Source organism: Magallana gigas, chromosome 5, assembly GCF_963853765.1.
Source record: "Magallana gigas chromosome 5, xbMagGiga1.1, whole genome shotgun sequence".
Taxonomy (NCBI): domain Eukaryota; kingdom Metazoa; phylum Mollusca; class Bivalvia; order Ostreida; family Ostreidae; genus Magallana; species Magallana gigas.
In genome coordinates, this window is record NC_088857.1 from 37,475,821 (window position 1) to 37,499,081 (window position 23,261).

Consider the following 23,261-nt stretch of genomic DNA (forward strand, 5'->3'; position numbering starts at 1 on the left):
CGGATACATCCTGTTGTTATCAAAACCAGCTATCAATACAGGGAATTTCTGTTTACTGAAAGGAACTTAATGATACCCTGTTCAAAGAAAAACAAACACTTTCTCATTCTAAAAAATAAAACTTTTATTTTCCCTGGAAATTTAAAACAATCAATATAGGTTCAATCATAATAAGATTGCAATAAATGATCAAGTATTTTATTCTTTTCAGTACCGTTGTCCGGTATTCTGAAAAGAAAAAGTTGCCCTTCTTTATTAAACATTTATTTACATGTACATGTATTTGGTTTGTTCAGGTTTTTGGAGGATTGTCAACATATGAGGTTTTCATTATTCAAAGGCAAAACGGTAAAGGAAAAGAATATTTTTTCAAACAGAAGTAGTCACTATGTCAAAGTCAAAAAGGACATGCACTGCAAAAACAAAACTTTATGGATCAAAGTGGAAATTAAAAATTAACCCTTCAAAATACATTTACCACAACAGATATTATTTTATATCTTAAATGAAAGCAGCAACAAATATACATTTTAAAAGTTTTAAAAGGTACATCAATTTGCCAGAGCTGATGATAAGTATTATAAAAATTAATTAAAAGATGGCAAGAATATTTTAAAACCATGTTAAGTTTGGTGCAGTGCAATTGTTGACAGCAAAATACCATTATTTCTCTATCTTAGGAAAAAATGTACCATGACTGGTATAAAAAAATTAACTTGGCTTTGCATTTTTTTATGTTGGCACAGAGAGCCATACAATGCAACATTCAAATACCTGATAGGTCATGAACTTTTGAGTTTAATTTTAAAATCAAAGGCAAAAATCAGATGGTCAATCAAGTCGAATTGAATATGTTTACTCGCTGTTGCCTTCCTGAGCCTTGACCTGGGTGCAGACCATATATATATATCCTTGTGGCCCACGAGTTGTTACCCTATTAATTTGTGCCACAATAGGCACTTATATGCATAGTTAAATTTGTTACACTAAATTAATAGATGTAATAACATACATATTAATGACTTCTATTTCTTTGCATGACTTTACATTACATGCAATATCTTTTTTTAATTTATTAACCTTGGACTAAATCTCACGAGATTTGCGAGGAAAACAAAAGGGCCTCCGATGCAATGATATGTATTGATGTTCAAACCCAAAATTTGTGATGCATGGAACCAAAACATTTTACCCATGAATTGAATAATTTGTGAGTGATTATTTGTCTAATATTAATCTTATTTTAACTTTGTTTTCTCATACTACTGCATAAAGTTTTTATTGAATTACAAGAGTCTATCTACCTATTAAGGAAACAAATACACCTGGTATTTTTTTCAGCTTAGCACCAGACTTTAAAATAAATGCGATTGTACAGTTTGTTTCACTGAAACCACATAACTTGTATACATACAATTGTTATACATGAATTCTTTTATTATCAAATACGATGTACACAAATGAAGATCCACTTCAACATCAGATACTGCGTAACAACATCTTTTAATGACATAAATTACTGAACAACATGCAAAAATTCAATATAATATAAAAACACTTTCCATAAACAGATAAAAGGGTACAAAGCCCATTCATAAAAACTAAAAACAAATAATGTTTGACTATTCATTAGTAGATGATTTTGGTTGATCTGAAGGACTAGGGTCTTCCGGCTTTACATATTTCTTCCACAGATATTCGAAAACAGGTTTTGCTACGATACTAGTGGCACAAACAACGAAAAATCCTTGAGCATACACACGTGTGTGTATAAGATATTGTGAAAACTCCACATGCTGATATTTACTCGCTAACCTTTTGTACCTTCTGTAATAAAGAGCTCTGCCTATTGCAATTGCTGCAATTCCTGCTAAACCTGAAAATATGTAAGAAAGTAAGTAAGTAAAAATTTCAGTTTTCAAGATTAACAAAAACAAAAAACTGACAAATTTTTTAAAGTACCATGTAACTGAAGGTCAAATCAATCAAACACAAATTTGACAATTAAATCATGGTAGTTTGACAAATGATAAAGGTCACAAAAGGTCACAACAACATAACAATGACCCGGGGGACAAGTGGCAGGTGACGGAAACATGTGCATTCGAAGCTCATGGTCATTTCAAGACAACAATTCACTTCACCTGTTACCAGCCCTTTCTCCTGCTGTTGCACTGGGCAATGAATTAACAATTCATTTATCTACCTAAAAATATTGGATGCAAACTTGTTTTTAGAATATAAGCTTTATATCAGAAACGTAAACTGGAACAGTTCAGACGAATTCAGGGTTTTCAGAATTTCACACATTCACAATTTCCAGAATGGATTGTTTGGAATTTATCGCAGAAACTGTTAGCTTTTGGTAATGTACAAATATATTTTTATTTGTTTTTAAGTGAATAGTGGTGAATGACTTTATTAATGTTTTGTCCTTAAAGGTACAAATTACTACCGTTATCTACTTGAAGTACTTCCTCCCTTATAAGTCATGCAGGGCCTTCCTTGGTGGTACTACATAATATTTGAATTCCAAAGTGAACCTGTACTGTTTTTTATTTTCATATTATAAATGTTCATAAAGGTAATTATATGAAGTATATTGAAGTGTATATTGAACTAAAACTTGTTGTTTTCAAAGAATAAAGTTCTAAAAAAAAACTGAGCTGCTGCTATGTTGTACATGTACATTTTATCCATTAAACATGCTGTACAATACATACATGTACAATAAGTTTTAACTTTACAGTAGTCTGTATATTTTTTACATGACCCGGCCATTAGACCAAAATAAAATTAATGTTTGTTTAGAATTGCCGCCCGCCTCTGAATATCTGTTGATTGCAACTTTCAGGGGGGTTTTTCATCATGTATAAACATGAACAACTTTAATCGTAGATTCTGCTCGAAAATAAGTCAGTAAAGCTTAGTGGTCAATTTGTAATTAGGACTAATGCTATGTCACACTGAAAAAAGTTACCAATTCAATAGCTACAGCTTTTAAACTCATAAAAACTGAGTTGGGACAGTTTTCACTTTACAAAATCAAATAACAATGTATTAAAAACATCAATTAATTTTAACCCAATTTATATGAATTTTGTAATCAAATTTTTTAAATTTCATTCTTATCAATTTTTCTGTTCATAAAAGCAGAAATGAAGACGATATGTGTTTTCTGGTTCACAGACTATCAGCATAATTTAATTGGTTAATCCACATCGAAGTTGTTGACTAGGGCTACTATATGTTTCAACCCATGCTCTGAAAGAGTCAGCATCAATCTGATATGATAGATTTTATATGTATAAGTTATTGATATATGCCTGTGATGATTTCATACCAAAACCAATCTGTGGGTAGTCTTTTAGAGGTTTCTTATAGTCAATTTTCTGGTCATTTTTCCACTCCATGATAGCTATTCTGGCTCTCTCCTCCTCACTAAGCTTGTTTTCCCAATTCCTGATGCCTGAGGAATCCATCTCAGATTCTGTCAACTTCCCATCTGGCATATCTGTGATATAAAAGTACTTCTCTGTTTTGTCAAGTTTCATTTCTCATTGTAATCTAGTAATAATTCTTAGACAAATTAGAGTTAAACATTAATGATGAGTTATGGATGCTTCTTTTTAATACCGAGAGCTCGGTTGAAAAAGAACATTTAGTATATTGTTAGAATATAAGTATGACGTCCCTAATGTGATCAAGACATTTCCTTGGGACACCAAATTCCATGCATCAATTCCATGCATCAGCTGAAGTGCATTTGTTTAGAACTTAAACGTATTTTTCAAATTGTTCATCATGTTAATTATTACGTTACAGATATATGCATAACAGTATTGAGACAGAGTGACTTCAACATTACCTTTTAAATTGTGAAACCGGCTTTTAGTTTTAAACTGACGAGAAAATTCGCATCGACACAATCCTCAACTGGGTAACGTAATAACGCAATTTCCTTAGTTTAGTATGTGATGAGATCATTCAAAGCTCTATTCGATAAATCATTTGACATCCGTAACCTTTAACCCATTCAAGTTCAAGAGATATCGGCATGTACGTGACAATCCTCAACCATTCCCTTCCCTGAAAGTTGCGTAAGCAGAAGACGTTATGACCTTTCAGGTGTTTTTCGATCCCGATCATAATTATAGTGAGTGTGTGTGAAAGACGAAATATTGAAAATCAACATGCAAACGTCACGAGTAAAACAGAATTCATTTAATATTGTTTGAAGTATGAATATTCTAATTTTTATTTACATTGAAAACATATTTGCTGAACCGGGAATTGAAAATATCACGAATTAATTAGGATGTCACTATTCAACTCTAAGTGATATTTTCAACTCTGATTCCCAAAAATTTGGATATGCGCATGATGAAATCACCAATTTAGATTTCTCAGAATCATTGTACATGGATCTAGAAGGAGGGTCCGGAACCCCCCCCCCCCCCCCCCCCCCTTAAAGAAATCAAATTCAGTTTGTGATAAAGGTAACGATTGTACGTAGCCTATTTGTATACTAGTATGTGATAATTGAAAATCCAACTATATGAAACGCACGCACGTGCACGAACCATGGCTATGCTGGACCATGTCCCGCGTCCATTCGTGATCTTTTATCTTTTTCTCAACTGACCTCCACCATGTCTCCTTTGGCCGCCCTCTATTTCTTTTTTCAAGTGGAGTCCATATTAAGGCTACCCTAGCTTGCTATCTCTAATGTTTCCTTTAACACATTTTCTTTTCTTTAATCCTGTCAGCTATGGCAGCTATTTGAGTTCTCTTGCACAGCTTTTTCGTTGCAGATCCTGCTTGGCAAGAATATCTTCAGAATCCTGCGGAGACATCTTGCTTGAATGAAGATGTCTATTTTTGGGGTGATGGTATTTGTCACACTCCAGGACTCAGAACCATATAGGAGGACTCCATGTTTATGGTTGGTTTGAATATCAAGAATTTGGGTTGGGTCCGGATATTTGATGACTTTCAGATGTTTTGTAGATTTGCAAACTTAGCACGGACGTTGGTTATTCTCTATTGGACATCTATTGTAGAGCATCCATCTGCTATATCTTACTGCTGAGAAAGTAGAAATACAAAATCGTTGTCTTTTTCAATTATGTTGCTGTTGACTGTGACTTTGCTATCTAGCTGTCATCAGATTTATCTTAAATGTTTTTGCTTTGTTAACATTCATATTAAGTCCAATATGTCTGCTATATTTGACTAGTTCATCAGTTTTATCCTGATATCATTGTGCTTGTAAAGCGGTGTCATATGCAAAGTCAACATCTTCGAGTGATCGACTGTTGGAATGCATGTACAGGATATTCCTATACTAGCCTACCTGGTGGTAATTACAGGCAAAGACACTGGAAAATGTAAATATACATGTATATTTACATTTTCCAGTGTCTTTGCCTGTGATAACACTACGTATCGATTTTGTACTATATAACCCATAATACAAATGACGCCAAATTGAGGCGCCAGCGGGGTTTGCTTATTTATATTTAAATATTTAATCGTTCGATGGCTTAAAATTATATAAATATAAGTAATAAGGAATCATTCTTTGAATATTATGAGGTGATAATTTCGGTCGGGGCGTGATCAAATCTATCATATGGATTTGATCATGCCCCGACCAAAATTATCACCTCATAATACTCAGAAAATGATTCCTTATTCCTTATATCTACGCAGCGACGAGACCAGAAATAATAGACATCCTTGCTGATTTTTAGTCTGACTGACTTGGCTGTTTGTACGTACTTACATGTATTTTCTTTTATACTTTGCATCTTTTTTCGTTGAATTTCCATGTCTTTGGTGTTATCCATTCTTTCTTTTCAACCCAAGTATCTCTTTACTGTGTCTACCACTGATGTGTTGAATTGTTCGGAGTCGGGTTGTTGTGTATCCTTAAGACGGCGAAGGGTTTTTAACCTCGAGCTGAAGCTGAAATGATTTTACGAATGTGGAATATTGCTCGCTTGGGGTGATCAACGTTCCCCTCTATTTCTCAATTTCAGTTTCACTAAGACAATTGTGTGGTCACTTCCTTCATTAGTCCCTCTCAAAGCTCCTGCAGGGTTCCTCTAGTTCACCTCTTATTTATTAGTGCTCGGTCAGTTGGACTCTGCGCGTGACCATCCGGTGAATTCTATAATGATCTGTTAATGGTCCGGTGGCTCCTATAAATTTATTCAGACACAGTGACTCAAACATTCGTAATGTATATAAGCCAAGAAAAAGAGCAAGGTCTGGTCCAGAATTCAATTGCTAGTCAATATAGATATATGTCTGCTCTGGCCAATGCCCAGACTTGGCGGTAAAACACATAAAGCAAGATATACAAACCAACCAAATTCAACCTGACACAAACAACCAATAAAAACCAAGATCACAAATATCCACTGACCAACTCTTGATCAAGCACTGCCCTTAGGGTATATGTACAGGTGAATGAATTAAAAGAAATGGTGGATCTAACTTTTTTATATGTATAATGTTTAGATGTATTAATTACAATAACTTTATTCATTTATTTAAATCAACAATTTTTATACTCTTACAACAAACGTCTACTATTTTGCTACCTTTGTTGTTCATCACACTACAACCATGTTTTCCCATCATGGATTCTTTCCCCTCGTTGTTTTTTGCCAACCTTTGCATTCGAATCACCCAATATAAGGTGTCTATAATGGACTGGTGTTTCCTCCAGAACGTTCTGCAGTTCTTCATAAAAATAATTCTTGTCTTCTTTCGTTTTGTCTTCTGTTGGTGAGTAGCAGACTATAGCAGTCAGTTTTGGCATATTTTGAATGAAAACTTGCAGGAAAAAGTCTATCATTATAAGCAATATACAGGCATATATATACTATGACTAGAATTTTTATTGATTATTCATCTTTATCAAAAAAAAATTGGAGATACAGAATCCCCTTGACTTAAATCAAAATTTTCTTTTTCTTATTTTATGTATAAAATAGTTGATCGACCTGCTCATTGTGAATACTTGACCAAAATTTGAATGTTGGAAGTAAAGTTTTAAGAGAGATACAGAGGTAAAAAGTCATTGTTATGTAAACAAAGCTCGAGTCTTATATTTGTTTACAAATATTGTAAAGTATGGAATTACCGTTTTTAAGACCAAATGATTCGTGGAAAACCAGGTAAACTGATTCAAAGTGTTCATAGATAATATGATAAACAGAAAAAGCAACATTTGATAGAGATTTACACCAATAAAACACCAACACAGTAAACCATAACAAAACTCAAGCTTTGTTTACAAAACAAAGATTTTCAAACTATGTATCTTGCTTAAAACTCAAAATTTGACTTTCAAATTTTGATAAAGCATTAAAGGTACCAATATTACCAATATTAACCATTCTAAACATTAAAATTGGAAAAATAAACTTTTAAATTTTGAGCTCAAATCGTGTCAAAGTCCCTCTAAAGGGGCATGGTCACGATTTTGGTCAAAAATTATTTGTTCGATTTTAATGTTAACAATGCCTCAGTAAGGCATTTGTTTACATTTTGAATGTTGAAGTGAAAATTCCAGTTTTAGACCTGAAATGATCGTGTTAATCGTAAAAAAACTGTTTATTAATGCTTTAAATGAAAAAGAAGATAGACAAATCAGCTTGAAAAAGATATTTTACTGGTATATTGAACCTACGTAAACAAAAACAGGGCACGAGCCTTGTTTACATGACAAAGAATTGTGAGCCTTGGATCTGTCTTAAAACTCTATGTCTGACTCTCAAATTTCACATGATTATTAGAAATACATTCCTAAAGCATTGTAAATAATAAAACAGTAAAATTAAATTTGACCAACATCGTGACCATGCCCCTTTAATTTTAAGCCTCCCATCTCTACACATACCAAATCATGTTGGTAAGTTTTTATATTGTTTGATATCAAGATTTGGATATCAAAAACCGGTTTTAATATAAAAATTTCAGAAGTAATCCCTTTTCTACATTAGACATAATCATATATAAGTTAAACATGTCAGTAGGTCAGATGATAATAGTTAAAACCCTACGTGCTAAATTGGATAGGAACCCCCCCCCCCCAAAAAAAAACAAAAACAAAAAAACAAACAAACAAAACAACAACAACTAAAACACTACAGAAATGTTTTACTCTCTTCAAAAAGTATTGAAAAAAATATATACATATATCAGCATTGGCAGGAATACCCAACAGATTGAACTAGTTTCTAGGGGTTAACAGGAATGGTACTTTGCAAATGTTTCATGAATACTGTTGAATCATTAGAATTCGTGGGGGCCAATTTTCGTGGATTGCTGAAATTTTATAGGTTCATGTGGATTAACTTCGTGTATTTTCTAATACCTACAAAAGGAAATATGACTTTTATTAATTCGTGGAGGATGTTAATTCGTGGCTGAGAGGTACCCACGAATTCCACGAAAATTGAACCCCCACGAAATCTAATGATTTTACAGTAAGTTACAGAATTTTAGACAAGAATGTAATATAAAGACTTTAAGTGGGCCTACATAAATGAAAAAGCTCTACAAATGTGACAAATTACAAGTAACATTTATAACACATTAGAGTTTTCTAGAATGACATAAAAAGACCTTCATGGCAAAGCATAAGACCAAAGATATGCGCATTTAATGCTCCCACTGCACACTTGCCTGTCATAACTGGGTTGTATCTCCAATAAAAGCCCACCAGAGTCCCTAATTATAAGAATTTATCTATAATTGAATGCATTTGGTTTTAGATAATATGGGACGGTTACAAACGGAACTAGAACCATTTTTATAAGACTTTGGACTTTCGGTAGGATGTAACTATCTTTTTCTTGCGTCAAAACAAGTTAAATATGACGCTGGTTTCAAGTGAAATATGCACCGATTGTGTAGTCTTAGCTCAAAAGCCAGACAAATCTTGTTGATTTCAAAGAGCCATAGCTGATTGGCCTACATCACAATGCTGTTTGACAAAATTACCCAAAGTCCAAGCTCCTGTTAAAATGGTTCTATATGTACGGGAATGACGTAGTCATGCGGGTTTGATACTTTAAGAGATTGAAAACTGTATCACAAAGCTTTTCTATGCGTTGTATTACATAATACTGATATTTAATTCTCACATTCAAAAATTTCGAAATTTTGACAAAATTAACGAAATGTTTGATCTTCTTGCAAAATCCGAGAGATAACTGAGGAGGACAGTTTACAGCGTCGCATTTTACAGCGTCAATTTATTCTAATCGCTATTTTGTTTTATCCTTGACAAAAAGGCAAATTAAGTTCGTGAGTACAATAGCCCTATACTTAGAGTAAAACCCTGTGTAGCATTGCTCATCAAAGAGGACGATTTAGTCTATAACTGCGCAAATTTTATGTGAACACTAAAGTTCCATTGGACAGATTTGGCATTTAGGTCGCCTCCGCGCCATCTGCTTGTGAATAAACGGTCATTTTCAGCAAATATGTGAAGTGCAGTAATGAATTGTGAATTTTTTTTTTCAATTGAACCCCACGATATTTCTGATTTATGTAGAACTATGAAACCCTCATTGGCTCATTAACTGTCAACGATTCTTTAATTCAATGTATAATTATTTGTGAGTGGGATAATTCTCTAAACTATAGAATCTAAAATCATAATTATTCTCTCAAAATCAATGGACTCCTGGCAGTACTAGCAAACGGTCCTCAAATTCGTCAGGAGATAGGTGCCAGGTACATTTCGAGTATGTATAAGTTGTTTTTGTTTTGTTTTTTTCGTTTTTTTTAAAGGCTTTTATGTTTTTTGTATTTTAGGTGTTTTTTTTTTTTTTTTGCTTCTTGCTGTAAAATAAAAAAGAACACCTCGATATAGATTTAAACAATATTCTTGGAAATGGCTTATAATTGAGATATTCTTGTCACTTTTTAAAAATCTTTTGTTATAAAAAGGAACAATATACCGGTAAATAATCGACCTTTTCGTTTTGGGAATTCGGGCTTTTGTTTGTTCGTTTGTTTGTTTTAGCCTTTTTGTACTAAGTTATAAATTTTTATTAAAACTAAAATAAATCAAATATTAAAATAAGATACGAAAATGCATCGATTTTTTATTTTGAATAAACTTTAAAATCTTCCAATGAGTTAAATTCGCGATATAAAAGTAACTTGTTTGTAAAATCCACTTAATATATATAAACAATATCAAACCGATAATTACGCGTTTGTATTTGATAAGTGAATTGCTTGTGAGTAAAAGAATGGGCCACATTGTTGTTTTATCTTTATTGTAGAGAGGACACCGGTTAAAGGAAGCTGACAACTCGCTGTTTTCTATATACTTGTATATAAAGGAGCGATTACATTTAGACGCCTTATCAGTTTTTTAATCATCCGGGACTACGTTAACCTTACCTATATACCTGCCATGTTATGCTGGGAGATGCTGGTCCTTTTCCTTTGGGGTAGTGTGGGGGTCCTTTGGGCCGCGAACACGACAAACGAAGCACCCACACGAGCCGATAAAGAACGGTTGTTTTATTTGTCGACCATTTTCCAAAAGTACTCCACCGATGATAACGAAATACCACTGGATAACGTACAGAAGTTGCTGGCCAACCTTGGGCTCCCCGTCCCCGCGGGAGAGGGTCTTCTGTTGAACTCTGAGGGTGGAATTGCAGAGAATGACTCCCACTGCCACGACCTGGAGGCAGGGTGTCCGACCACTTCCACCCCCCTCGATCCATCTGATAGACACATCCACAAGAGGTCGGTGGCCACGGCTGATGATCACTACAATCACCAAAAGGTGTCCTCTTTTGTTATTTGTTTACATTTTTAATTTTACCCCTTTTAACAGCTTACAATCTTTTTTTTTAATTTAAATTTAAGTGTGTGAATAATTTAATTGAATGAATCCAGAATCATCGATGTATATATATATGTGTTTTATTTTATCTCATAAGCAGTGCTTGAGCACAGTTGAATTGTTGAGAACCTACCATTTCCAAACCAAATCGTCCATTGGCAAAGAAGACTTCATGAACCTATGTCCCAGTCTGATTGTACATCTGGACAAAGAGGAATGCAAGAGCGACATAGAACCGCACATTCATAAAGAGGAAGTTGAAGGGAGGCCCTTGGGTTCGATTCCACTAAGTGGTAGGGAAGCTATCAATTGCCATACATGTAATATAACATTTGGAGATGCAATTTTGGGCAGAGGAAAAATTATCAACTTCCCTTGCTAAATTCCAGATTTGACTTTGCTACAACTAGTAATTAAGTTTTTTCTCTGTACAAAAGTGACTTATTGGTGATGAAATTAAATTTCAAAATACTCATTTTATTATACCTATCCACGTGAATGAAAGGTTAAAATAATCATTAAAGATTGCATTTAGCAGTATTTGTAGTTTTGTCCCAACTGTGTGTTTACCCAGGTCTTATATTTACGGATATACTCCCTGTGTTATTTCAGTGTGGGGGTACAGCGCCCTGTCCATCCTCATCATCAGCCTGGTCGGGCTACTCGGTGTGGCGGTAATTCCCATCATGCAAGGCCCGTTCTACAACCATTTACTCCAGTTCCTGGTGGCGCTTGCCGTCGGCGCTCTATCCGGTGACGCAATGCTCCATTTAATTCCACATGTAAGTTATATATCACCCATCCACCCTCTACAGTGTGTAGAAGACTTATGTGTCGAATTCTGTATTTCTTTACACTACACTAAGACACCATCCGTCAATTGATATTTCTTTTTTCAACATGAGATGTCGCTACATAAATGTATATTGTTGTGTACCTGAGGTCGGCATTTACTCTTGGTGAACTTTGTTCCAAACTTAAATCGTATTATCTTTTTGCACTTGACCATTTAACAGTTTGCCTAATGCTTACTATAGCAGACAAGACAACTAAGGTGTGTTATGGGTTTTGTTTCATGAATTGTTCCTCGTCTAGCGTAGGCAAACACTGCACATGCTGGTTTGAGGAAGAGAGGTGTAGCCGTATAACGGGTATTTTCTGCGGTTGTTTATTTTCTGCGCATGAAAGACGGAGTCAACATTATTAACTACAAAGTATTCGGATAACATGTACCACGTTTAAATTCATTTATGCGGTCTTATGTAATCGCAGAAATTGGAAACGCAGAGTATCAATTTAGGGTCTAATCCGCCAATATTTAAAGCCGCAGAAAATACTCGCCATATGGTATGTACATGTACAGTACATATTTTGATGGTATTCGGTAACTGTTAAATATTTTCGTGTAAATAATTTAAATCTTAGTGATTTTCCGGTCTTTAAATCAGTTAATTGAGACTTTGCTGTCGGTAATTTTATTTAACCCCGTCTTTTACAGGCACGTAGCATCTTTTAGGGGGGGGGGCATGTAAAAATTGAAATAAAGAGCGAAATTGAAGTTAAATGTATACAAAAGCAACAAATTTTCGATCCATTTGACTTGATGCCTGGCATTTTCTCCTACGAAATGGCAGAAATCAATTGACCAAAAAAAAAAAGGAAGAAGAAGAAAGGGCACTGTGGCAACGCACTTTGAAAAAAATTACGCATTTTAATTTTTTTTCCAAAGTGCGTTAAATTTGTGACCAAATCAACGCACTTTTGGAAAAAATCGCTTGAATTAAGTACATGATTTTTGTGTAGATGTATTTTTATTGTTTAACCTGATAAAATTCCGTTCAAATCCAGTAACGGACAACAGTAAGTTGTAATCCAGTGTCATCTTAAACTGAAGAATTGCTTTCATTGTAGCACTGTGACATTACACATATTGTTATCAATCTACTTGATTAAAACAAAGTCTTGAATCAAAATCGTTTAGACTGTATGTGAACTATTGGGATATGCATAGTTAGGTTATCTTCTCCAATCCATATCAAAACAATTCTTTTCTCGTGGATTTCCATCAAAATATACAGAAATATACAGTATAATGTATTAATTTTCAAGTCGTAATTTTTGTTGTATAATCTCTGGGTATCTTGTTATAGAAGAATCATCTCTTTCTCAGAGTCATCAAACCCATACTTATATTATAGTTTGTGGTCACTAAACACCATTATGTCAGTTAAATAATCATATTTTCATCTCAATTTTAATCTCCAAACTAACTCATCTTTATCATGCGAATGAATCAATGAAAATATCATTATAATCTTGAAAATATGAAAAATATTTTTAACTCATCATTTCCCATTGTTTGCAATATTGTATAATTTTTTAACTTTAAATTTTTACAACTGAAATGAAAGCTACGACTGAAACCTTTGGCTTTTTACAAGTTTATATGTTCGATTGTAGTAAAAAATAACAAAAATAACGTCTCACATTTTGCTTTCAGAAGAATGATTTTCTTTGTGTAAACTAAACATGTGAAGATTGAGAGGCTAGATTATGAAAGCCTGGGAAAGGATGCGTCAATTCAAACGACATACAGCGAGTGCGTAGTGCAAGTACATTGTAACAAGCATAAAGACCATAATTGTCAAACATCACTGACTCAGACTTTCGGATATCGACATACGAGCTTACTCATTTTTCCAACAAATGGATAATTATCAAGAGATATAAGGATAGGCTGGTCTGATCAGTTCAATTACTGAAAGAACCCGGATTTTTTAAAAATGCAAACATCTTCTTAATTGTTTAACAAACAATTAGCTTTAGAGTCCCCCACACCTTTGGAAATAGTCCAAACAATTTTATAATAACATTTTCCTGGATTCTTTACCGATTTTGATATTTTACTTGCCAGGAACGTTTGAGAAAAGTGTCTTGTAAATTTTGAATTTACTGACACCCGGTAAATTCAAAATTTACAACATGACAAAAGATTCGCACACAAGCCCAATCTTCTGCATTCCATAAATGCATGCATTCAACTTGAAAAATTTGGGGGGGGGGGGTGAACTTTTTAACATTTTTTTGCAATTGATAAACACAAAAGTCCGAGCTGAATTTGAATTTGGGACTGTGGATCAGTAGGCCAAAGCTATACTTATTGTACCACAGAGTCAAGCACCATATTTGGTGATATAAACAATTTTACGATGTTGAAATCACCCGGTTGTGACGCACTTTCATTAAAAGTCACAAGGTATGGAGGGTTCAATGAATCCTATTATACAGACAGATTCACGTTTAATAGCCGATAAGTTTAATCAATTTGAAGAAAAACTTATTTGAACTGTAAAGGTACATCCAAAGATTCTCACCTTAGAGAGATGCCTTTTGAAATAGACACCCCTTTAATATATAGAAATAATTTCGGAGTATATATATGCAATAAAAATAAAGCTGTGTCGTTTTAAAAATAAAAATCTATTTTGAATGTAGATATCAATTGCAAAATTAAAAAAAAGACTCGAATTACTGTAACTTTTAATGGAGCACTGCTTTTAAAAGAGCACATGAAAAAATGAATTTGTGCAAAAATGAACTATTGCACTTCCCATCAAAAATATATAATTCTTCTAGCTGCTTCATGGTCACGCATGTGCAAAGGACCTTTTACACATGCCTTCATGATTTCATTTATTAGTTGCATATTTCAAATATTATCACCAAATTACCACTTATTTTATTCCTCCCCCAGTGTGTCAATCCCATTGAGACCATTTTTATGTAACCTAAATTTTTGACATATTTTACTCTGGATAATTTTACAACGGTTTTCATGCCTCATTGCATAAAGGCATGATTAAGAGTGTGCTGAAACTCATGCATGGATATATTTTTTATTATATATATTTTGTATATTATTATACAATTATTTAATGCTTGAGCAGTCAATAGACCCGAATATTTTTCCATTGGTGCAGGGAACAGCTAAGTATGATCTATTGCCCGAGGCCAACGACCGAGGGCAAAAGATCATACTGAGCTGTTCCCTACACCAAGGGAAAAAATATTCGGGTGTATTGACTGACTGTTCGGACATTAAATAATTGTTTTATTACCTAATTCTGTTTAGTATTTTAAAAGATAAATTTTATGAACAATAGTAAGATAAACATAGTTAAGTTATCTTTTAATCTTGTAGCAATTAAACTTTTTCTAAAATATGCTGCCGGTCCAATAGATCGCAGTCTATTGACCGGCGGTCCGATAGATCGTAGTCTATTGACCGGCAGTTCAATAGATCACTTAATTTCAAACCTGAATACTTTTACAATATAGACGAAAAATTTTAATCTGTAATAAAACAACAAAATCCCTTTGATTAGGTAATAATATTACCTAATCAAAGGGATTTTGTTGTTTTATTACAAATTAAATATTTGCGTCTATTTTGAACTGCCAGTCAAAAGACTGCGATCTATTAGACCGCCGGTCAATAGACTTCGATCTATTGGACCGCCGGTCAATAGACTGCGATCTATTGGACAGGCAACGTATTTCAGAACGCGGGTATGTTAATGTTACATCCTTTCGATAGTTCTCAGGGAATGTGTATTCCTTTACATAGACGCTGTTATTAGTACTTAGTGAAACCAAATTCAATGTTATCAAAATGGAGTATCAAATAATCAACAGTTTTAAAGCTTTATATAAGGTAATTTTAGACTATTTAAAATCAAATGGGTGGAAGACTCCCCCTTCTTTGTGTAAACTAATATTAAATTGAGATGTTGTAATGCATGCAGATTTTGTGCATGTAAAAGATGAAAAAAAAATCTGAGTATATTGCATAATGGTACGAAAACCATCTGCAATATGCAAATTATAAACCCCGAAAACTAAAAAAGAAATTATAGTCTGCCCCAAGTTATTGCTTCCATCGCTTTTTGATGATTTTTAATAAAGTTAGATATACCTGTGAAAGAAATACAGTTGAAATCATTTAAAGGGAATATATCCAAGATATCTTCATTGAACAATTATCCCTTTCCACTCAAAAAAATTCACAGGTACGAAAACAGATTCCTTACGGAGATTTATAATGGGGAATATGTTAACATCTTTTCTCCATTCGGAATACACTCGGAATACATCGCGCAATTTTTTAACGTTATCATCCGGGCATATTAATGGCTGTTGCAATGCAAAATCTCCGTATACTTTCAATTTCGGGATGTGTATTGAAACCTGAAGCGATAGAGGGGGCGTTTCAGAACAGATAATCTGGACATTTTTTATATTAGTGGATGAACGTAGTTTGAGCACAAATGTATTTACTATTATTGAAATATCAAGCAAAAAGTGGTGGAAGCAAAAACTCGGGACAGAGTATAGGTAATAAAACAATTATTTAATGCTCGAACAGTCAATAGACCAGAATTTTTTCCCTTGGTGCAGGGAACAGCTCGGTATGATCTATTGCCCTCGGCCGTTGGCCTCGGGCAATAGATCATACTGCGCTGTTCCCTGCACCTCGGGAAAAATATTCTGGTCTATTGACTGCTCAAGCATTAAACAATTGTATATTATAAAGGATATATTTACATCTACCAAGTATTATTACCTCTATTTCTTACGGAAACTTATAGTTAATTCATAGCTCTATAGAAACAGCCAGACTGAAATCTACACGCCCCGTTTATCGATTGGTAGAAATCTACAGTGGCTGAAACTGACAAGAAAGTGACAGGACTGAAACTGACGCGCCCTGTTTATCGATTGGTCGAGACCTACAACTACCTAAGAAAAATCACAAACTGCACGAAATAATAATGATGATATCAGACTCAAAGTCTCCCAAAAAACGATTTGGCTGTTTCTTTTACCTAACGTACTGATGTACATTAACAGTAATTTAGTGAACTTTACTTACTTTTCACGCTTAATTTATTAATTAGTTAAAAGAAAGATGTTAATATAAACAATAAAATGCTTTTCTTGATAAATATTTACATATACCGGGTGTAATTTATTTTGTTCTTAAGAAAACTGAAAGTTAATTCATACATGTAGCTAAATAGAAACAGCCAGACTGAAATCTGCACGCCACTTTATCGATTGGTCGAAACCTACAGCGACCTATGAAAAATCACGGACTGCACGAAACAATTATGATGATATCAGACTCAAAGTCCCATAGACGTACTGATGTAAATTTACAGTATTTTAGTAAATTTTACTTACTTTTTACAATCAATTTATTATTTATTATATTATAAACTTCGCGCTTACAAATAAAATTGCCGACCAACTCCTGGAATTTTATCTCGTTCTCGTGAATAATTAAAGCCCTATTATATTCCGACTGGCTCTTAAATTTTATGCTTTCGTTAAAGAAACCTTGTTATTGCGTGATGTCGTTGATACTTTCGCATCCATCTATAAACAATACGCATGTTTTCAGATACTACATGTTATGCTTAAAAACAAATACAAGACTTGGTACTATGAACCTAAAATGTAAACAATATTGACATTATACTGTTTTCCGAAATTAAGGCCAACTGTCGGTTTTTGAAGTGTTCTTTTCCAGCACATATACACTGTCTTATTGATGTGCGGTGAGTTTATTGATGGTGCGGTGAGTCTTGACAAATGCAGGTCCGGGGGCGAATGATATGTATATTGTATACAATAATTTTACATTTCCGAATAATTAAAAACTAAATGTAAACAGGTTGTAATTTGATCTGATAGAAATCCTTGTCTCTTTGAGGCGATTTGCACTTTCCTTTTCTCGTCTTCAGTTTCCGTTTTTATGCAAACCAAGGAGTGTTAATTCCGTTTAATTACACACAACAGAACAATCCTAGCCCCTGTCATTAACTGTTTTTGTTAATTTATAATGTACTGTTAGTCAGTTTATGATTTTTTCGACATCATTTCCCCAGTATCAATACCACTTAGTCTATAGCTTTCCCGGGTGTTCAATCTCAATTCTTCATTCACTCAAGACCAGGTTAATGGTTTATGAGGTCCATGTATACAATTAGATACAAATACAGAGAAGGATCCCAAGAACATGTAAATAATTCTTTAAAATATGAATGTAAAGTAGGATGTAAAGTAAACTCTTTGAAAATTGTTAAAAACACCGGGGGAAAATCACTGAAAAATGCTATTATCAAAGAATCGGAAAGTTGTTCAAGAAATCTTTTTAAATACTAGACATTGTCTTCAATAATGAAATAAAGAGCTAAACTTGATCGAATGTCATTTTAAAATATTTAGTGTAATGAAAAATGAAAAAAATATACTAGTACTGTTGAATAATCAAAAGTCTTTAAAAATGTGATGGCTTCATAAGATGTGTTTTCCTTTTCGTGTGTCAGCTTTCGTTTACGAAGACAATTGTTTGATTATAAATAATATTAATGTAACGCCTTTTTAATTCAAATAATGTGTATTATTTTGAATTCGCTAACTACATTCGTAAAATTATCAACTGAACTTCAACAAATTACAATCAACGTCTGAAGCCACGGTCCGCAGTCCGCATAGCTCTCTCAAGATAGGAAAGGATACTGGTACATTGTTTACGACGATGACAAAAGTATTAGAACCATTTCAACAAGAGCTTGGACTTTGGGTAGTTGTGTCAAACAGCAATGTGACGTATGCATTGTGGCAACACACTTTGAAAAATTTGTTCAAAGTGCGTTAGATTTGGGACCAATTTCATTGCTGACCACACAGTCATGGCTCTTTGAAATCAAGTTTTGTCTGGTTTTTGACTACGCAATCGGTGTATATTTTGAAACCAGCGTCATTTTTAACTTGTTTTGACGCAAGGAATAGATTTTTAATTTCCTACTGAAAGTCCAATGCCTTGTTAAAATGGTTCTAATAATGCTATTGTGTATAGTACGTCTTTGCTTCCTGTGTACATGTACCAACCCTTCGTAAATTAACTTTTTTTCCTTTTAAGGCACTAGCCGGGGGTCATGATGAACATGGCGAGGAAGAGGCAGCTCCCGGGGAAGGACTGACCGATGAGCAAATGAACGTGTTCAAAGGACTGACGGCTCTCATCGGCATCTTCATCTTCTTTTTCATCGAAAGAATGATGACCATCATTACAGATATTAAAAGAAAGCGAAGAGAAGTATGTATTGGTTTCATATAATTAGTAAAATCAATGACATAATACTAGTATCTAACCCGTTTATTATATTTTTGCTATCCGATTTTGTTTTTAGGGGGGGGGATATTATTTGCATTCAACATAGTACGCGAAAATTAATATATATGCGCAAATGTATTTATTCGCGTATTTGAGCAATTTATACCAACGTGCGTAATCTTTACTGTAAAGTTTTTTTAACGACATCTTTAAGATTAATATAAAATGAAAAATAAGCAGTGTTTAAAAATTCTTCAACTTATATAAATTTAAACTTAAACACAATTGTAGGAAGAGCATTATAAACATCAGTTGGAACTGGCGGCTAAACTTGGTGAGGATGAAATCGAACAGATCAAAAAGGCCCACGAACTGGCGCATGTCTACAACCACGACCACGACTGTGAATCGCTCAACTGGGGGATCCACCCTGGAAACCGAGGTCAGCTGACCCTGTCGTTTTACAATTAATTCATCTTAAAAAAAACTGTAGGCTAGTTTCATTATTTTTGTTTAGAACTAATTTTCGTGGGTTTGGGTGTTGCGAGGAAAATATTCAAACTTAAAAGCTTACATATATTGCTTTCCATTACTATATAGTTGTTTGGAACTAAATAAATTTAAGGTAGATCAGGTGGGTACGTGTCGTGTACTAGTACTTTGTTGATCACCCAGCTGAAAAAAATAATACCAACCATTACAAGTATCTTTGAAACTTCGTGTTTTATATAGTACAAGAAAAATGATGCTCACAAATGATAATGAAACTACTGTACAAATGTAATAAACTTTTAAGAAACAAAAGAACTAAAATAAATCTTACAGATTTTACAAAATCAAAAAAAAAAAAGAAGAAATCTTCTAGCCTTGAATGTGATAAACACTTTCTTTTCGCCATTTCAAAGCATTGGAACTCTTCGCCGAGGAAGCAAACAAGGAAAAGCACGAGGACGAAGTTCTTATGAAGAAGATTGAAGACAAAAAGAGACTGGACCGGAAGGACCCCAAATCAACTAAATCCCGGAAACTGAGCCGCTCCCATAGTCACTCGCATTCCCACAATGCCGGAATTCCAAAGGACGTGGCAGCAGTTGCATGGATGGTGATCCTCGGGGATGGGATCCATAACTTCTGTGACGGCTTGGCCATAGGCTCGGCCTTCGCCGCATCCGTTACCGGGGGCATCAGTACCACCATTGCTGTGTTCTGTCATGAACTGCCTCATGAAATTGGTACATGTCTCTTTTGGTTTTTTTTAAGGGGGGGGGGAGTATGCCTATGACTCCAACTTCTCAATCTTTCAAGGTATATTTAGGAACAATTACATTTCCGGCGAGAAAAAGTGGGGGGGGGGGGGGGGGGGGGGGGGGCTAAACCCTCTATGATGTTATGTGCCTAATGGTTAAGTCTAACTTTGCAAAAAAAAAGGGGGGGGGGGGGGCTAGCCCCCCCCCCGGTTCCGACGCCTATGCAAACTATTTTGTCAAAGATCTGACATGCATACTACCATTTACTCGTATACATTTTTTTGTTTTTGTTTGGTGTGGTTCACTCATTTATATATATGCATGGTGTGAACAGACAATCTAGTTTATGTAGCTCAGTAGCCCACTAGCATTAGGATCATTAACTCAAAGATAAATTCACTGTGTAATTATTCAACAAAGAAGGTGGTGAACTGCTATTCGAACACGAATAATATAAGTACATGTATTAACATGTTGTTTTTTTTCTTTTTAAGGGGATTTTGCCGTTTTACTGAAGGCGGGAATGAGGCCGAAGCAGGCGATCATGTATAACGTGGTGTCGTCTGTGTTGGCGTTCTGTGGAATGCTTATTGGAGTCATGCTTGGAAATATTGAGTCTGCAAGTCTCTGGATCTTCACAGTGGTCGGCGGCATGTTCCTCTATGTGTCGCTGGTCGACATGGTAATTCCGGGGAAAAAAATCTTAAACTACTCCTGCTACCTGTGTTGAGATACATGAACATTTGTTAAGGAGGTTGGGTGGTTAACAAAGAAGCCATCAGCTCTAACTTTTATTTCAAATATGAATTTTTATGCTAAAAACTATTATTTAGTCAAGAAAAACTCCGTATATTTTAACGTTAAAATATAACATTTTCTATATTTCTATACAGATCTGAGCTCTTCTCTAAAGGAGATCAATAAAGTCTTTTAAAAATGGCTACAACCGTCTTGCCCTCTTAACTCGCTTAGTTTTCTTTTTGTTTATTGACAATTTTAATTTTTTTTCTCTTTAGTAAGGATATAGTTGTTATTGTTTTATGTGTTTTTGAAGGGGCAGGGGCTTTTTTAGCAATAGGATAAAAATATTTAGTTTTGTAACTGCTTGAAATGACCAATAGTGTTTCTTCTGTTACGTCTCGATTGAATAGTATATATCCTATAGTTTTAGTTTATTTCTATGCAAGAGAAGGTGGAGGGAAAAAAATTATCCAATATAATTGTTTATTCTTTTAAAAAAAATGATTCATTTATATTTTACTACATGTACCTTAAATATTGTTTATATATGTTATTTCATAAAAATGTGTCTTTGGTAACTTTAGAATTGTTGTTCCAGCTGCCTGAGATGATGTCGGTTGACTCCAGAGACGGCGAGAATCCATTCTTCCACTTGGTGTTCCAGGCTTGTGGCATGTTTCTTGGGATAGGAATCATGCTTATCATCGCCATGTACGAGGACAAGATGAAAACCATGATGGAACCTTAAAACAGAAATCTACAAACCCAGAAAAAAACCAGCATTGTACGAACCAACTAAAGGTCTGCGCCACCGATTACTGCCACGATTAATGACTGACAATACTCAAAAAACCTTTCACGCTATCATTGTTAAGTTTGTTCTTATCATTTTTGCATAATGAATCTATGTGTGATACTGTGTCCCTGATGCAATGAAATCCTCTCTTGCTTTCTTAGCTGTGCTCCCGTTACAATGATATAGATTTAAATGCATTACAGTCCTGCATGTGTCCAACCCCCCCCCCCCCCCCCTCCGGAAATGTCAATTTCTTAAATATATACATTGTACAATTATACCGAGAATATGCCTCGCTCCGTCCGCCCCGCCCCGGCAAACTCAAATACCCTCCTCTCCCGGAAAAAAATTGCTTGATCTGCGCATGGCTTTAATTAATGTGCAACTTGTTGGACATTTCAGTGTGTTGAACACTTTTTGTGAGGCGTTACGTTTACTAGTAACTTGTGGTTTTTTTTTTTTCGAGTTAACAAGGAAAATGATAACATCATTGTTTCTTTTCAGTACGTAGCAGCTTTTAAGACCGTAAGGTTGAACATTTTTTGCAAGTCTTTTATCATAATAAATATATATATTTATTTATTTATTATGATAAACGATATTTCTTGGTTACTCCAAAAACTTATGCAAACAGTATAGTACCTGTCCAGGTTATTCTGAGTTTTTTTATTTAACAGATTATAGGCGAAAATCGTGTTCAAATGTAAAGATTTTAAAGCGCCTTGTCATTAGTGTATATCTGGATAGATTGATTCGTCGTTTATTTTATTTTATTGTCAGGTCCTTAAAGTTGCAGCTATTTGTCAATTTGTTTATCAAACTGTTTGTTTGATTGTTTAAAGTTTATATCACAGAAAATTCATCTGATAAACAATGCAAGAGTGATTTGATTGTAAATACATGTATACAAGCTTGTGGAGTACATAAGTTTTATAACTGCATGCATGTCTGAATATCATTTCAAAAATGATATGCAAATTTTTAAAAATGTTTATTGTTTTGTTTATTTATATGAATGTTTTTCTCCCCCTTTGTACATATTTACGTGTACATATAGAGATATTTAATAAATGATATACTCATGATGTTTATCAATAAACTGCAATATATACAGCTTTTATTTTTATTTTAATTTCTGGATCACACTGTTAGTGATTACAGGTGTTTGGCCAGGATAGCAATGACATTGTATCACACTTGAACGTCCAAATTTCTAAAAACGGTTCTCTCCTACAGTATGAGGACATGACATCTAATAAATTACATATTGCACGAGCGAACCTTTTTTTTTTTAAGAATTAGCCTACGGACGTTCAACTTCAAGTGTGGTGCAGTACCATTGCTATCCTGGGCCAAATACCTGTAAGGTAGTCCAATGGTTTCCAACTGGGCTCGTCACACGTT

General features: G+C 34.3%; 1 protein-coding gene and 1 long non-coding RNA gene across 4 annotated transcripts; one reads left to right on the forward strand and one right to left on the reverse strand.

The window, feature by feature from the left end:
* Nucleotides 1-99: 99 nt before the first annotated feature.
* Nucleotides 100-4,122, reverse strand: LOC105339800 (uncharacterized). Its single transcript, XR_902058.3, has 3 exons — nt 3,869-4,122; nt 3,344-3,514; nt 100-1,876 (listed from the first exon to the last, which is right to left on the reverse strand). It is a non-coding gene; the product is annotated as an uncharacterized lncRNA (long non-coding RNA).
* Nucleotides 2,351-22,973, forward strand: LOC105339801 (zinc transporter ZIP10). Of its 3 annotated transcripts, none has more exons than XM_066084952.1 (9): nt 2,351-2,365; nt 10,317-10,831; nt 10,989-11,184; nt 11,504-11,673; nt 18,879-19,055; nt 19,365-19,515; nt 19,979-20,305; nt 20,815-21,002; nt 21,660-22,973. In XM_066084952.1, the coding sequence occupies exons 2-9, from the start codon at nt 10,451-10,453 to the stop codon at nt 21,807-21,809; spliced, it is 1,740 nt and encodes a 579-aa protein (XP_065941024.1). In that variant the 5' UTR covers nt 2,351-2,365; nt 10,317-10,450; the 3' UTR covers nt 21,810-22,973. The 3 variants fall into 3 exon arrangements, with proteins under 3 accessions (XP_065941024.1, XP_019927587.3, XP_034322427.2); XM_020072028.3 differs by lacking the exon at nt 2,351-2,365 and adding an exon at nt 9,683-9,770; XM_034466536.2 differs by lacking the exon at nt 2,351-2,365 and adding an exon at nt 9,685-9,770 and having other exon boundaries at nt 10,992-11,184.
* Nucleotides 22,974-23,261: the final 288 nt, after the last annotated feature.